The 16,432-nt window shown below is 33.2% G+C and overlaps 1 protein-coding gene across 2 annotated transcripts; it reads left to right on the forward strand.

Moving 5' to 3' along the window:
• The first annotated feature begins 11,542 nt into the window (after nt 1-11,542).
• LOC148851874 (metal transporter Nramp7.2-like) lies at nt 11,543-15,795 on the forward strand. Of its 2 annotated transcripts, none has more exons than XM_088946042.1 (13): nt 11,543-12,048; nt 12,130-12,208; nt 12,317-12,357; nt 12,607-12,685; nt 12,782-12,886; nt 12,979-13,088; nt 13,935-14,116; nt 14,227-14,296; nt 14,378-14,551; nt 14,643-14,747; nt 14,838-14,969; nt 15,070-15,165; nt 15,283-15,795. In XM_088946042.1, the coding sequence occupies exons 1-13, from the start codon at nt 11,884-11,886 to the stop codon at nt 15,616-15,618; spliced, it is 1,674 nt and encodes a 557-aa protein (XP_088802168.1). In that variant the 5' UTR covers nt 11,543-11,883; the 3' UTR covers nt 15,619-15,795. The 2 variants fall into 2 exon arrangements, with proteins under 2 accessions (XP_088802168.1, XP_088802169.1); XM_088946043.1 differs by having other exon boundaries at nt 11,815-12,048; nt 12,812-12,886.
• The last annotated feature ends 637 nt before the right edge of the window (nt 15,796-16,432 follow it).

The raw sequence follows: 16,432 nt of genomic DNA on the forward strand, positions 1-16,432 counted from the left end.
AAATAATTCCAGTATTAATAAATATATTTTCAATTAAAAGTAATCAACACTGGTTATTATAATTAACTGTAAGTATAAGTTAAGCTATAAAATATAATTACCAGAAAATTACATTTAATTATTAATTCACAGTATTAAATAGTAATTATAATTTAAGCTATAAATAGCATAAAATTACACATAATTATCAGGTAATTATATTTAATTAGTTTTAGCCAAGAAATTACCGGTATATGTCTGAAAATATGATGATTTCTAGAAATTAATATATACATATATACATACACACACACACACACACAATATATATATATATATATATATATATATATATTAAAATTATACATGCCATGTCAACACATCTCTCCTTTCTCCCCCACCTTTTTTCCTAATTTCTCATAATTTTGAATTTCCTATTTTTTTAATCCACATAATATCACTTAAACCAATAAAATGAGTTTGTAGCGAGATGTTTTGCAAAAGGCGTTTGGGCTTCCAATGCATCTCCTGTCACATGCTTTTATTTCAAGGATATTCCAAACTCCTCTCCATCTTCTTTCAATGCATCTCAATCAAAGTTACAAAGCCACCTCAGACATTAAAAATCTAAGACCAGTGAACATAGAAGAATGAAGGCACATCCTCCAGTTTTTTATGGTTCTTCAGTGAACACATATCAGGTATGTTTTAGATTATGTTTTCTATTTTTTTGGGGGGGTTAAATCCTATTCTTTGAAAGTAAACTCTGTATTCATTCTGTATTGTGTTCACAGAAAGTTAACTCTGTGACAACATTGGAGATAAATTCTATTTCAATAGTTTCAAGTATGTTGGAAATAAAGTTTTGACGAGGTTTACAGATTGGTGGTGAGAACATTGGAGATAAGTTTTAGGTTAGTAATTTTTTCTTTGTTTGTTTGTTTTTCATCAGAGATAAGTTTCATTTTTCTTTGTTTTTCGTTTTTCTTTTGAAATGCATCGTTTTTCCATTTTAGGGTGGTCTTTCTTCTTCCTTAGATTCTAAAATGCAAGTTCGGTAACTCTTCTCCATTTCAGGTTGGTTTTTAGGCGCACTTTCCACCAAGAAACACTTCGTTCAAGTCGGTTCTGGCCTTTGAAAGCTTAATGTAAAATACATTAGTGATATCTATTATGTTATAAATAACATAAAATTACAAGTTATAAATGATTTAATTTGAAATATTTACAATTGCATTATTATTCTTAATTTTTAATAATTAACATTATTTAAAAAAATACAGTATTAATTAATTAATATTTATAAAAAAATACATTATTTCACTAATAATTAACAAAATATTTAATATTATGTGATAACATTAAAATAAATAAAATTCAAATAATAATTTTTTAAATATTTTACATATTATTTAAATATTTAAATAACAAAATACTTAACATGACAAAAATTTAAATAGTTACAATAACGAAATTATGTAATAAGTTTAAAAAAATTCTTAAAAGTAGAAAAATAATTATAATACAATTCATAATATTCATATTAATAATAATTCAATATTTTACAAAATTAATAACGAATTATGTAATAACAGTACAATTATAATTTTATGGATTATTAAATTCAATAAATAATTAATATTTTAAGAATTTAAATAACAATATTATTTCAATAACTAAATAATATTGTAAATAACTAATTTCTCTTATATCAATTAATTATAGAAAATAACTATCAACAAAATTATATTTATTAGTAATAATTTTACAATAATAGTGTATATTCATTATATATTTATATATACTATAATTAATATTTATTTTATTTTTAGTAATTATTTTTATTTTTTATAAATATGATTTCAATAATTATTTATAAATGTATTTTTATTTTTTTATTTAATAGAAAATTATCAATAATTATTGGAGATTAAACAACTACTATTTAACTTTTGAAATTTAATTTATCATATTTATTATATTTTTGTTATAAATTTATTTTTAGTAATTATATATTTTTTATAGTTTATAGATTAATACTTATTAGAGATTAAACTATTATTTAAGATTACGATATTTATTAAACTATCAATAATTATTCAAGGATTCTCCATCCTAGATGAGTGGGGTTCCTTGCTCCTGAACTCGCCTGACATTGAGGACAGGGTGGGGATGGTGTAGAGTGTCTTGACTATGGAGTAGGGAAATGGATAGGTTGCCCTGCCCTGAACCCACCCCATTGTCATTCCTATATAATTGTTAATTATTAGTGGAATTAATAAAAATGTTAGCTTTTATAATTATTTTTATTTATTTAAAATTAATTAAAATTTCATTTAAAATAATAAAAAGAATAAAACTTATTAAAATTACTACAAATTATTAATAAAAATAAATTTATTAAAAAATATTTGTTCATATTCAATTAACAATAATTATTTTTTATAAATCAACATTAAATGAAAAATAAAATTATTAAATCTTTCAAATTTTCCTATGCATCGCACGGGTCCTTTCTAGTACTAAATTAAAATTTAAAATTTGTTGTTAATTGACTAAAAGTATTAAATTAAAAATCAGATTTGTTGTTACAAAAAGAGTTAGTCTATACGCCCTATTGGTGTATCGGCCTATGCCGATACTTTGATCCCTATGGATTTTTAATTAATTGTTGGTAATTTAAAACTATCAATTAATATATTTATATTTAAGTTTCTTATTTTTATTAGCGTTTATTAAGTTGGATTTTTAAGTGGAATTGAAACACATTTTTAATATTTACTAAGTTTTGTTAATATTTATTTTTAGTGAAAGTTAGTGGATTTTTAAATTAATAATTTTTTTATTGTTTAACCTCAACCTATTTATATTATTTGATTTATATCATGGTTTTTAAAACTGGATCTGACCAGAAGAACCAGGAACTGGTCAGTTGATGGTTCTGTTTTACGCCAAAATCGTTATTTTGCCAAAAACCATTGATTTGGTTTGCGGTTTAATATCTAGTCGATACCCATGCGATGCACGAGAATTTTTTAAACTAAATTACAAATTAGAGATAATGGGCTTTTTAAAGAGACCTAGATACCTATAAACACCTAACCACTGATTTCATCATGGATATCCCCCATTTAACCCTTGTTTTGGACTATCTCATTAGCCAATATATTTCTTAAATGCCATTGATCATACCATTTATAGACCAATCAAACCCCACCAAATGATCCAATAGATAAATACCTTTAGAAATCTCATTGCCAACACCCGATGTTTGCTTAGTCGTCACTAAAATTTACCCCCAAACACCTAATTAGACCGTTCTGATCCCTCTGAAGTGCCTAAAAATTCCAAACCCTACCATCAAAAACCAAGACCTCCTAAAATACCTATCCATGAAATTACAACCCAAGATTCCTCCACTTACTCTTTAATCAAATCAAGATTCCCTTTCAAACCCTCTTGTTTGCTTGAAGCATCCCAGGATCTCCTTGATCCTAACACCTTTGGACCAATCAGACCATATGATTGAACCCTAGGCACACCAAAACATCTACCCATAAATTTTCAACCCACAATTCCCCCATTTGCCCCTTCATCAAATAAAGATACATTTTCGCCATCTAAATCTTTCCATCAGATCCTAGACACCCTAAAAACCCTACTCAAAAAAAAATTAGCCATACCTTTGTTTGCCTCTTAGTTGCACCAAGATTTCGTTTCAAAGCTTCGGATTGACCGAATCAAGCCCTTTTCGGATCCCGATCCATGCAAGGTTAGGCCAATCTGACTCTACCAATCAATCCAGAATGCTTTAGATTGACTGAATCACTACCCTCAAGATCTACCTAATTCAGGCCTATTTGGGCCAATTTGAACCTACCAATCAAATTCAAAATGCTTTAAAACCCGACCTTGTAAAATTTTAACAAAAATACCCTCATTTGCACCTCCATATAAAAAGTATTCTATTTTAGTCAATCTCATTGGCCTGCACATGCAAAACCACTATGTATACTCAAACCAATCTACCCACATTTTTTTACCCAAAATACCCACCATTATATTAGAATTTTAGTTTTGACCTCCTTAGACCCATATTGACCAAAATACCTCTTGAGCTTAAAGAAATTACTAAATACCCCTTAAAAATCCTAAAATTACAAACTACCGTTACCCCCATTATAAAAGCCAAACATAACAATAGAAAATATTGTTAATTAAATAAATACCTTAATTAAAATAATGAGTTAAATACTATATTTTATTAAACACTGTAATTAATAAAAAAATTCTGTTAGCAATATACTGTTAATTAAAATACTGTATTTAATAAATACATTATTTATATGTAATAAAAACCGTATTTTTATATACAGTAACTTTTATGTAAAAATCATATTTATTTAATAAATACAACATTTTTATGTAATGTATTTTGATTTAATAAATACAGTACTTTTATTTAATGAAAACTGTAATTTTATTTGCTAAAAACTATATGTTGATTTAATAAATACTATAAATATCATTAAATAAAAAACTCTATTAAATCGGGAGTGGACCAGATATGGATTGTTATCTGATTAGAACCTAGTCCATTTAATAACGCTACCACGTGACATTAGTTAAATGGACCGGGTTGACATATTCAAACCCAACCTATACCTGTTCGGAGGCTTTCTTCTTCGCTCGACGTTTGCTCGAAGGAGCGAACACAGAAACAAACCAACATGTAGTTTCGGCCAATCTTTGCATGAAACTAAGGAGAAGTCGTCGTTGTCCAATGTTTGCATCAAAACTGGCCAAGAAAAGCTATATTTGGCCATCATCCAATCTTTAAGCTTTTGAACTTTCATATGAGAAAGTGATTAATGCTTTTGTGTCAAACAAAGAGGGTTGGAATACATACCTTTCAGTACGATCCAAGAGGAAGAACCTATCGCCCCCTGCTTTACTGTGATTTTTGATCGAACCAATTAGGCTATGTTTGGTTTGAAGGAAAATGTAGGGAAAGGTAGGGAAACCTTTACAAACCTTGTATTGGTTTCCTTGTCTTTCCCTTCCTTTCCCTACCTTTTCCTTCAAACCAAACATAACCTTGGAGAAATAGCCCTGCTATTTGCCCAAAATAGAAAAAAAAATGTAAGTTGGGTTCTAAACGTGAAGAATAGAGAGAGATGAGAAAAAAGAACTGGCTGACCTTTGACCCTTGCATGTCTTCCTATACTGGTTCTCATCTAAAACATGGGTTATGATAAAAGTGGGCTATTTGAAATTATTATTGTTATTTGAAATTGCCTATATTTTTACAATAAAATAAAATAAGTAAAATACAAAAAATAGAGAAAATAGATAAATTACTTCTCTCAAAGGAGAAGGCTGTTGACATGGACAGACCAATTTTAATTTTATATATTAGTTTTGGTTTGGTTGATTTCTCTTTTCTCTTAATACTAGGGGCACAAGTTGGCGGATTGGGCCGGATTTATGTTCAACCCATAATCAACCATAAGATTTGGGTCTAAGGCCCAAGTCTGGATCGAGCCGGTCAAGCCTGATCTTTCCAATTGGACCCAACCTGCCTTCAAATTTGATGCAATAGGGTTGGTCAATTAACCTTATCTATGTATGTTTCAATGTATACAGTCAGGCTGGGCTCAGGTCAAGCAGGACTTGGCTACCTAAAGGTTAAGCCCGAACCCAACCCAAAATGCCGAAAATATTGGATCCAAGCCTAGCCCTGAATTATCTATTCTACTTTGAAAAGGTCTGTTGCCAAAAGTTTGTTAATGGTGTTGATATTTTCCTCCGATATCTCCGACTCCAATGGGCCGGCCCATTAAATGGTTACTCCTTTTCTATTTAAGATTCTCACCTATCCTGTAATGGCATGAGCAACGTTTAAGGTACCGCTTAGGGTTTGAGGTTGTTTATGCGCCGTGCCCATTCAAATTTGTCAAAAGTTAAGCCGAAGCCCGGCCCATAAACAGATTCTAGGGGGAATGGTCCAATTTCAATATCGTTTCACTTGTAACGAGGTGTGTATCAGCAGGTATTGGGCATGTATCAGAAAGTACCGATCCATATTGACATATCAAAGAAGTTCCAGTTCAAACCCACCTGGCCCACCTGGCCCACCTGATCACATAACTGGGTTGGGTTAAAGTCGCAGGTTTTGTCAGGGTCTGATTTTTGACACATTGGGTTGAGTTAGACTTTTCCCGAACCCAAGTTAATTCGGCCCAACTTGCGTTCCTATTTATAAGGTTCCAGGCCCAAACTTAGCAAAGGAATTTAGAAAGGTTCACATCTTACGCATCGTCCCTTGACATGTTTGGTTCACAATTCATTTTTGTTCATTCTTTCCAATAATAAAATTTTAGAATTGACAAAAATGGGTAAAAATGAGCAATGAGAGAATGTTTCTACTAATCGAACGCTTTTTTTTTAAACATGCATTCTTTTTATGGCAAGAATAAGAATAAGTTTTGAACCCGTTTGATTACAAATTTTATTTTCATTCATTTTTTTTGGAAGCAATTAGCACCTATTTAAAACTAATTAAAAAATAATAATTTGTTGAATTGGGTAGACAGCTATTATAATGATGAAAAGATATTGGAACTTCAAATAGAAATTGAATCTAAAATTTGTAAGATTAAAAATAAAATTTAAAACATGAAGAAGTGCAAAATATCTAACAATTTCATCAAATTGATAATAGTATATTTAACAAATATAATATATTAATAAAGTCATAAAATATAATAAAACATCATAAATTCATACTCATATTGTTTATCTTCATTTTTCAAAAAAATTCTATACGGACAGTCATAAACCACTACTGCCAGACTAAGCGTGTCACACGCCTAGGCACCACGCCGCGTGTATTTGGAGGTATGGGCATTTTTTCAATAAACGCTGCCACATATGCACTACTTCAGCATTTCCCCTCTCATACTCTTTCATATGCATCGAGAATAGCAAAATGTGACTTTGATTTTTATGTACACCTACTGTTTGCGGAAATTATTTTTTAAAGCTTCTCACAACAATTAGGCGTTTTTTCACTATTATGCTGATGTGGAGTCTAGTGGCGCCTATTTGTCATAGACAATTGCAATTATTACCCTTTCCGGTTTTGCAAACAAATAAAGTACAAAATTGAATGAAAAATGCCCACGATTCCAACCAGATACTAGGTTTCAAAAACTGCCATATAGATTTTTATTGGCAGATGGCCAATGGTCAATATCTGTCAACATATGTTTTTACAATAGACTACCAGCCATCCGTCCGTAGAAATCTATGCTAGTGGTTTTTGAGACTCAGGCTAGCGGTTTATGACGGTTGGTATAGAATTTTTTTAATAGAAACGAAATGCGCAATATAAAGCATCATTATATTTCATTCTACAAGTTAGCTTGATTTTTATGCCATGAATTCATTTTTATTCTAAAATAATGAGTCCCATGGCAAGAATTTTGTAAATAAATGCTCTCATATGATTCATTTTTGTCCAAAATGAGTAAGAACTGAAAGAATGAGACTCACAACAGCAAATCAAACATGGCCTTAATTAATTAAAAAAAATCTTACTACATCATATGATCAGTTTTATTTGGGAAAAAGATTTCATCAGAGTACAAATGCAAATATGTAGAGTGTAAAACCTTATATTTTATATTATTTTATATGTATTTACGCTGTACATACACGCACAAGTAAAACCTACGGTAAATTACGGACTGCAATCCTGTAGTTTGTGGGTGGTATACTTAGTCCTCTGAACTTTGTTTTGCCAATTCAGATTCAAGATTCAATGGGCGGAGTATAAAAGATAAAATACAGTTTTCTTTTGGATTGGGTAGGGTTTGAAAGCACAACCCAGTGCAAGAGAGAAACTCTATCTTAGCATCCCATTATCCTCATTTTGATAGCTTTTACTCCCAACACATCAAATCTCAAATGGGCAATTTAATAATTTTATCCTTATAGTCAACCCTGTCAATGGCGAGTCCGGATATCCTGCCTTCCAACTCTCATGGTGAGATATGTGGTGTCAGATTACATTGGTAGAGTGTTGGAAGGTGTTTTGTTCGCAGGAGACCCCAACTCTTCAATGGCGTATTATAGGGGCAAAGTGCTGAAATCTAAAAATACAGGGGGTCTCTTTGCCATAAAACAAAGTCGAGGGGCTAAATGTCATCACATCTAAGTACAAGGAGACAATCTGTAATTTACCCTAAAAATTATTGCCAATATAAAATACAAATTAGTAAATTGCCTATGGTAAGGTCGTGCTTGCCTAAATGCCTACCCAAGGCCCGAAATTAAGCCCACCCAACTCATGCTGAAGCATGAAGAAGGTTTGGCCCGGAATTGTGCTTGGGCTGTACTTGTCCATCCCGTTTGGGAGGGCTTTCATGCAAAACCTTGTGGCTTTGCAAAGTGGGCCCCAGATAGTAAGCCTAAAAGTTGTATTTGGTGAAAAACCCATAAATACCTTTGGCTGTGTTTGGCTGCAATGCAAATAAATTTATACTGATGCATAACTATGACAGCGCAAATAATTTTAGTGTAAATTTTGACCATTTTTTTTTAATTTTAGTTTTTTTTTTATTGCAGTACAAATGAAGTAAATTAAGACATGAAGTAGAATAAAACAAAATCTAAAATAAAATTAAACAAGAATATAATTTGCATTTTTTACATTTGCACTCCCATGCATTTGTACTAGGACGTCTAAGTTTGCATTGCAGCCAAACACAACCTTAGGCTAAGTTTGGAAGGAGTACATATGCAAATATGCAGAGTGAAAAACCTTATATTTTGTATTATTTTGTATATATTTACACTGTATATATTTGCATTTGTACTCTTTTCAGACCAAGCCTTATATATTTTAATGTAACTAAGAAATTGACTTTTGGCTGAAATTGGTTTTAGCAGCTTCTTCCAAACAGCTCAATCAAAGCTGAAGCCTTCCAAATGGGCTCTAAATGGTCTGCATTGCAACCATCAAATGCAAGCCCAACCTAATCTAAAAGCTTGGGTCAATTAAGTGATCAATCCATTTAATTAATCTTCACACACGCACAAACATCATAGCACAAAACACACACACACATATATATATATATATATATATATAAAGCCAGCATGGCAGCATTAAGATGAGAAAATGCCAGCATATCAAGCCCACCACGTGGTCGGCACGAATAACCACGTGCTGTCAGCAAGCCCCCACATGGCCTGCACAAGCCTCATTTTATAATCTACATTAAGCAAAGCATAAGCATGCCCTAATTCAGTCCTACGTCATTGTCATCAGGTACAAAATACATGAGAACAGATACTTATGTATGCAAAACTACAGATATTATATTTATTCATATTTTAGTAAGGCCTCCCGTGAGGAATTGGTTTTTCTAATTTAGGATTCAAGACATGCGCGCACCTTAAAGATAAGATAAAATTTGGCATCCGAATTGATGGGATATTGTAATCTAAAATCTAAACTAATGCTTTTGGGTGAGGGAATTTAGGAAAGCAAAACTACCATTGTTTTGTTTTCTTTGAAATATGCACACTTGAGCTTGGGACTTGGAAATGAAGACAAAAGGGAGGGTAAGTGGCGTGGTTCAGTCGACGAGGTGGTTAGCAGCTGATGTTCAGTATCCTTTTCATTCATCACCATGACAGCAGAGAATGGACAGGTTGAGATTTTGATATTCATGGTGGGCCATTAAAGCTGTCTCCTACTTGTTAATGGTGACCTTTCATCTGGGAGATTAGAAGACCTAGATTAATTAGAAGCAGAGGTGTTATTAACCAATTGGGTTTTTGTTTTTCTTTTATATTAGTTGATGCAAAGCAGCCGTTTGAAAGGTTGATATGTTATCACTTCATCTATGTTTCACCATAAATTATTTCTAGACCTGATCATGGGTCGGGTAGCCAGAAGCTCCGATCTGGTCTGACCTGTTTTAAATTGAACTTGGACATGAATTTATGTTTACGGATTTGGGATCAGGAGAAAAATCGGCCTGAATATGAGCCTGAGCCCAATTTGATAATATATTATATAACAAGAAATGTAATTTATATAATAAAAATATACATATAATATTTTTTTTCCCTTATTCTTTTTCTCTTTTTTCAAGCTATAGTGAGATACTTCATTATTTTTGAGTTTTAAGGTCTTTTAATATAAATAAAACAGTTTTTTATTAAGTAAAAAGAGAAGAGTATTTTTTTTCCAATTTTTGGGTCAGATTTCAGGCTTAGGACTGAACTTCAGGCTTTATATGAGGGCCGGGCTTAGACTCTATCCTGGTTGTGTTCTTTTAAAATAGTGACAAAGCCTGTCCTGGCCCATGAATAGGTCTAATTAGCTCTAATTCAATGGAGAAAGAAGGTTGTGGGAAATGCCCCCAAGAAATATCATATGGTGTTCTCATGGAGATCTCATAAGCATAATAATCAAGTTTGATAAGTCCACAGGAATGGCTGCAAATGATATCGGTTTGTCCATATCCAAATCCAGATCTGGTTGACAGTGATCCAAATTGATCTAATGTCCACATCCACATCCAAATCCAGATCTAGTCCACTCCACTTAAGACCCCATATAGCTGGGACCATGACCAATATGAGTAATGTTTACTTAATTGAAGTTCATTTTATTCATGATATGCAAAATTGAAGTTATTTTTAGTTCATTTTATTAATATTATATGATATCTTGATCAACTTAATTTAGTTTATCTTAATAATGACGTTCAATATCCAAATGATACCCGAATCCAATCTAAATTCAATGGAAAAGATTTGATTTGCATTCAAATATTAAAAAATAAATAAAACTTGGATCTACATATTTCCAATCTGATGATCCATTTACAACCCTAATATCAATTACAATTTATAACTTATAGGCCTCATTTCTAAAGGAAAATCAATCTCCCAATTAATAACATTTCCTGCCATTAAAAAATATCCGTTGGATTAGATGATCTGAAGGGATGCGTTGCATGAACAAGGAGAGGATCGTCTACTGGTTTTGACATTTGGTGTGGAGTTTGGATCACCAGCCAACAAATTACATTCCAACTCCCTACCAACATCATTTGACACTACACATCTCATACATGATGGGTCCTACTTTTATGATGGGCCTCAGTTTCATAGTGAGATGTGCAGTCTCAGATAAGGAGTGAGAACATTTGTTGGTAGGAGATCCCAATTCTTAAATTTTGATGATATAAAACCTCTTTGTATGTACAAGGGCAAGGCTGTGTACATCTGCCCTTCTGGGTGATTCTCTCCTCACTGACCTAGGATGGAGTATGATGTGGAAAACATATAGATTTTTAATGATATGGTAAAGTGATGAAGTGGCTAGCTGCCATTGCAAAATGATATTCCACTATATATATTGGACCCTCCCAAATTCCAATTAAGATATGACCCTATTAAAATACCAAATAGTCCAAACATATGGGACAAATTGATTAAAGAAATAGAAAAAGGGGGGCTGACCAATGGGAAGCCCAGTGATTAAGGTAGCAGTTGAATTTAAGTCTCAGGAAAATGTCATATGAGCTGATCATGAGTGTAAAATGCTATTTGGTTGGGTTTCTTTTTTAGTTTACATAGATGCTTTGTATGTGTTGAAAGTGACTTTGATCTCACACATAATGCATAGATGAGTACTGATAAGGGTATGCCATATGGGAGTATTATTGATGCTTAAACTGGCTTGTTTTCCACATTGCATTTTTATGTTATTCTTTATCTATAAATAGAGTCCATAAGTAGAGGACTGTATCATGTATTCATGTGCTTAGTTAGAGAGAATAGAGTTCACCAACTGTGAAGAGAGAGAGAGAGAGAGAGATGGAGAGCCAACAGCAGCAACAACATCAAGCGGTTGGAAGGGACCCACCATTTTGGGGAGGAGGAAGCAACCGAATTGCTTCGTTTAATTTGGAAGAGGAGCGTCCACCATCCATAAGTGATCATAGTAACAAAGATTTCCAGGAAGAGGATCCCAAACACCAGGTTCATCCTTTCAAACTTTATTTCTTCTTTTCTTAATCTTAAGATGTTACTTACTTCTTTGCACTCTATTTTGATAACTAGAAACCTGGCTGGAGGAAGTTCTTGTCATATGTAGGCCCTGGGTTTTTAGTCTCTTTGGCTTACTTAGACCCTGGAAATTGTAAGTCTCTCTCTTTCTTTACACACACATACACACAGAAACATTGCTTCTTGTCTCCTGTGATTGTTTCTTTTATTTCAAGCTAATAATGGTCTATATATGTTACAGTGGAAACTGATCTTCAAGCGGGATCCAACCATAGATATGAGGTATAAGACCACAAAAGGAAAACCCATGATCTCTTTTCGGCTCAGTTTGGAAAGAGTACAAATGCAAATATGTACAGTACAAATAAATACAATATACAACAAAATACAAGGTTTTGCACTCTACATATTTGTATTTGTAATCCTTCCAAACCGAGCCTCATGAGAAAATATGCATGCATGTAACAGAAAAACTAAGCCCTTCTATTCATTTACTTATTAAATTTACTTTCTCTTCTGAGATGTTCTCAGCTACTTTGGGTCGTTCTCATCGGGTTGATCTTCGCTCTCATTATCCAGTCCCTTGCAGCGAATCTTGGTGTAGCAACAGGTATGACACAGACCCACAAGCTTTAATTTCTTCAGCTCTTCATTTCAATCTTCAAATCTACTTTTCTTTTCTCTTCTTCTCTTTTCTGGGTCTAAGGCAAGCACTTGTCCGAGCTGTGCAAAGTAGAATACCCAAAACACGTAAAGTATTGTTTATGGTTGCTGGCAGAGCTTGCCGTCATTGCAGCTGATATTCCTGAAGGTTTCTCTCTGTCTGTCTATCTATTACCTCCATTACTGTTCAGATTTGCATAATATTGTTACATGACTAATGGGTTTTCTGTTTCATTACAGTTGTTGGAACGGCTTTTGCTCTGAATATACTGTTTCATATCCCAGTATGGGCTGGTGTTCTCTTAACTGGCATGAGTACTCTCCTACTTCTGGGTCTACAGAGATATGGGGTAATCTTTATTTGATTAATCAATGCTGATGACATCATATGAAACTAACTAGTAGAATAGTTAACAAATAGGTAAACCTATAATTTTTTAATGTGATCAATCAAATTGTCTATTAAGAGTCTTAAAAGTGCTGAACTCGGTTTTGCCTAGTATTTTGTCCTCACTATCTAACAAATTGCTGCCATCAGAAAAGGGACCCTCTGGATCGACTGACCATGTGTTCAATCCCTAAATCAAAACTTGTCTCTGTTGTGCTTTCTCCAAGTATCTTAATTATCTAGATTTTTGAAGCTACAATTTGAAACATGATGTGTTAAGGACATCCGTTGAAAATTTCTACACTAAAGTTTGCCCCATAAATAGCCAGTGGAGAGATGAACAAATGGGGTTCTGTTGGGCCCAAGCCATCTCCCCACCTGGAATTAATACTTAGATCATTTGTGTTTCTTAACTATCTATGATTCTTGTTCTTGAGGAAAACGAAGTCTTCTTTCCTTTCTTTAACTTCTTTCTTATCTTTTTACTTTTCATGTGTTGAGAAGATTTCCTGTCTCCAAAAGCTTTTCATTCATGGACTAAATTTCATTTCCTAAATCCATATCAGTTTACAAGATATACCCTTCTGCAACTATGGCTAATCATCACTTGGCAACAACTCCAATACATGAACACATGATTCCTCGGCCTGCACCCATGTTGATTCAGTACCTTCTTAAGCTCCTAGAAGCAGATTTAGTAGTAACCCATGGTTAATCACTTCAAAAATCAAAACCATCAACTTGGGCTTAATTGTTAATTAATGACCATGAGTTTGCTCATTTGCTTCTGATCCTGATCATGCTCCAGGTCCGGAAGCTGGAGATGTTAATAGCACTTCTAGTGTTTGTGATGGCTGGTTGCTATTTTGGAGAAATGAGCTACGTCAAGCCTCCTGCAACAGAGGTGCTGAAGGGGATGTTCCTACCTAGGCTCAGTGGTAATGGTGCCACGGCCGATGCTATTGCTCTCTTGGGCGCCCTCGTCATGCCGTAGGACCCCATCCCTCTTGGCCTCATCATTCTTTATCATTTTCTGAGAACGCCATTTCCCTAGACTTCTCACTCTACTTCAACTTCATTTTCCCATGATTTGTCAACAGGCATAACCTCTTTCTCCACTCTGCTCTTGTTCTTTCAAGGAAGGTACCTCAATCTATCCGTGGAGTTAATGTAAGATACCAAGAAAACACTTCTCTTTGAGCTATACTCTACAAACATGTGATAACTAAATTTGAATTCATGAATTTGCAGGATGCGTGCAGATTTTTCTTGATAGAGAGTGGATTCGCACTGTTTATAGCCTTTTTGATCAATATTGCAGTGGCCTCCGTCTCAGGCACTGTCTGCTCGGCCCCAAAACTTTCCCATGAGGACGCTGATCACTGCAGTGATCTCACTCTAAACTCGGCTGCTTTTCTTCTCAAGGTTTGTATATCACTAACATAATATAGCACGTATTGGGGAAGCGTGATCAGAAAAAAACTCTATTCCTAACAAAAATCATCTTTACTTGCAGAATGTCTTGGGTAAGTCAAGTTCAACCATCTATGCCATTGCTTTACTGGCTTCAGGACAGAGCTCCACCATCACTGGCACTTATGCAGGCCAATATATAATGCAGGTTGTGGGACTAGACCGGTTGCCCATTATTTCATTTTGATTTGATTTGATTTCATGTTAAACATACATCTTGTTTTGTAAATTCAAATAGGGGTTCTTGGACCTTAAGATGAGGAAGTGGTTAAGGAATTTAATGACTCGTTGCGTTGCTATTACACCTAGTCTTGTTGTCTCCATCATTGGTGGTTCTTCTGGTGCTGGTCGGCTGATCATCATAGCCTCGGTTTGTGAATTGACTCAATATTTTGTTTGAGGAATATCATCTACTTAATTTAGCCTTTTCATTAATTAATCCTGAAATTGTTGTAATGGATATGATGCAGATGATATTGTCATTTGAGTTGCCATTCGCTCTTATCCCTCTTCTCAAATTTAGTAGCAGTTCTACCAAGATGGGACCCCACAGGAATTCTATATATGTGAGTATTACTTGGTTTTCTACTGCCTCGGTATCACAACTAAGAGCCATTGATTGGTTTAATGGTAAAATCATGGGCTGACAAGTGTGATTTTGTCCACAATGGTTGTTCTTGCAGATCATCTTGATCTCATGGATTTTTGGGCTATGCATCATCAGTATCAATGTCTATTACTTGAGCACAGGATTTGTTGGTTGGCTGATTCACAATAATCTGCCAAAAGTTGCCAAAGTATTCATTGGAATCATAGTGTTTCCCCTCATGGCATTATACATTCTTGCTGTTCTCTACTTAAGCTTCCGCAAAGACACTGCAGTAACATTCATGGAGCCACCCAAGTTAGATCCTACTGCTCAGATCCAAATGGAGAAAGGGTTCAATGGAAGAACCAACACTCAATCTGAGGAACTTCCTTACAGGGAGGACCTTGCAGATATTCCACTTCCAGAATAAATGAGGAGGATCTCTCAATCAGTCTACAAGGCTATTGCACCAAATGGAAACTTCCATGTAACTTACTGTCAATGTAGCTTAATTGCCATGTTTGTAACTTGTAATGTGAGAATATCTATACTACTTTAAAAGGCACAAATAGCCATAAAATATTTTTGGAAATTTCTCAAGACAAAATTTACCCCTCCATATTTAAATTTATTGATAAAATAAGAGGGCAAATAGGGCAATCGGTTATTGATATTAAATGAGTTGAAAAAGGTAATATTATGATATTCAATGCATTGAATATCATAATACATTAACAATTTCAATAACATAAAAACTTATAATTTTAAAATATACCTAAAAAATAGTGTTTTCATCTATGTGGTGGTAAGAAATTAAACCATTTTGAGTCAAATGGGTCAATCAATGTTTCCACAATTAAATAATAAAATTTAAAAATAGATAGAATGCAAAAAACATAGAAATTAAAAAAAAAAATGGGGACATTTCTATCATAATATATTCAACATATTAAACAAAAATAAGTATGAAAAATAAGAAATGTTTTAATTAGTGATGGAAATGGAATATAAAATTTAAAACCAATTGGAAATAAAACTATTTTTCATATTCTCACTCATTAAATCTCATATTTAAGGTATATTCTTTCATTAAATCATATATTTAAGATCTCATCATTAAGTTCTACTAATTAAATCCACATTATTAATTTTAATAGCATAAAAATAAATATTTTGAAAAGTAATTTGAAAACAAAACCATTTTCTTCCCTCTTGCTGGTGGATAAGCAATTTAACCATTTGGG

Source organism: Nelumbo lutea, chromosome 5, assembly GCF_056320005.1.
Source record: "Nelumbo lutea isolate HS-2025 chromosome 5, American lotus-T2T, whole genome shotgun sequence".
Taxonomy (NCBI): domain Eukaryota; kingdom Viridiplantae; phylum Streptophyta; class Magnoliopsida; order Proteales; family Nelumbonaceae; genus Nelumbo; species Nelumbo lutea.

Excerpts from the sequence above, each read along its gene's own strand:
- LOC148851874 (XM_088946042.1), top strand. The coding sequence starts at position 11,884 with ATGGAGAGCCAACAGCAGCAACAACATCAAGCGGTTGGAAGGGACCCA. Across the intron at positions 12,209-12,316 it reads TTACTTAGACCCTGGAAATT|TGGAAACTGATCTTCAAGCG; the intron begins GTAAGTCTCTCT and ends TATATGTTACAG. Across the intron at positions 14,552-14,642 it reads CGGCTGCTTTTCTTCTCAAG|AATGTCTTGGGTAAGTCAAG; the intron begins GTTTGTATATCA and ends CTTTACTTGCAG.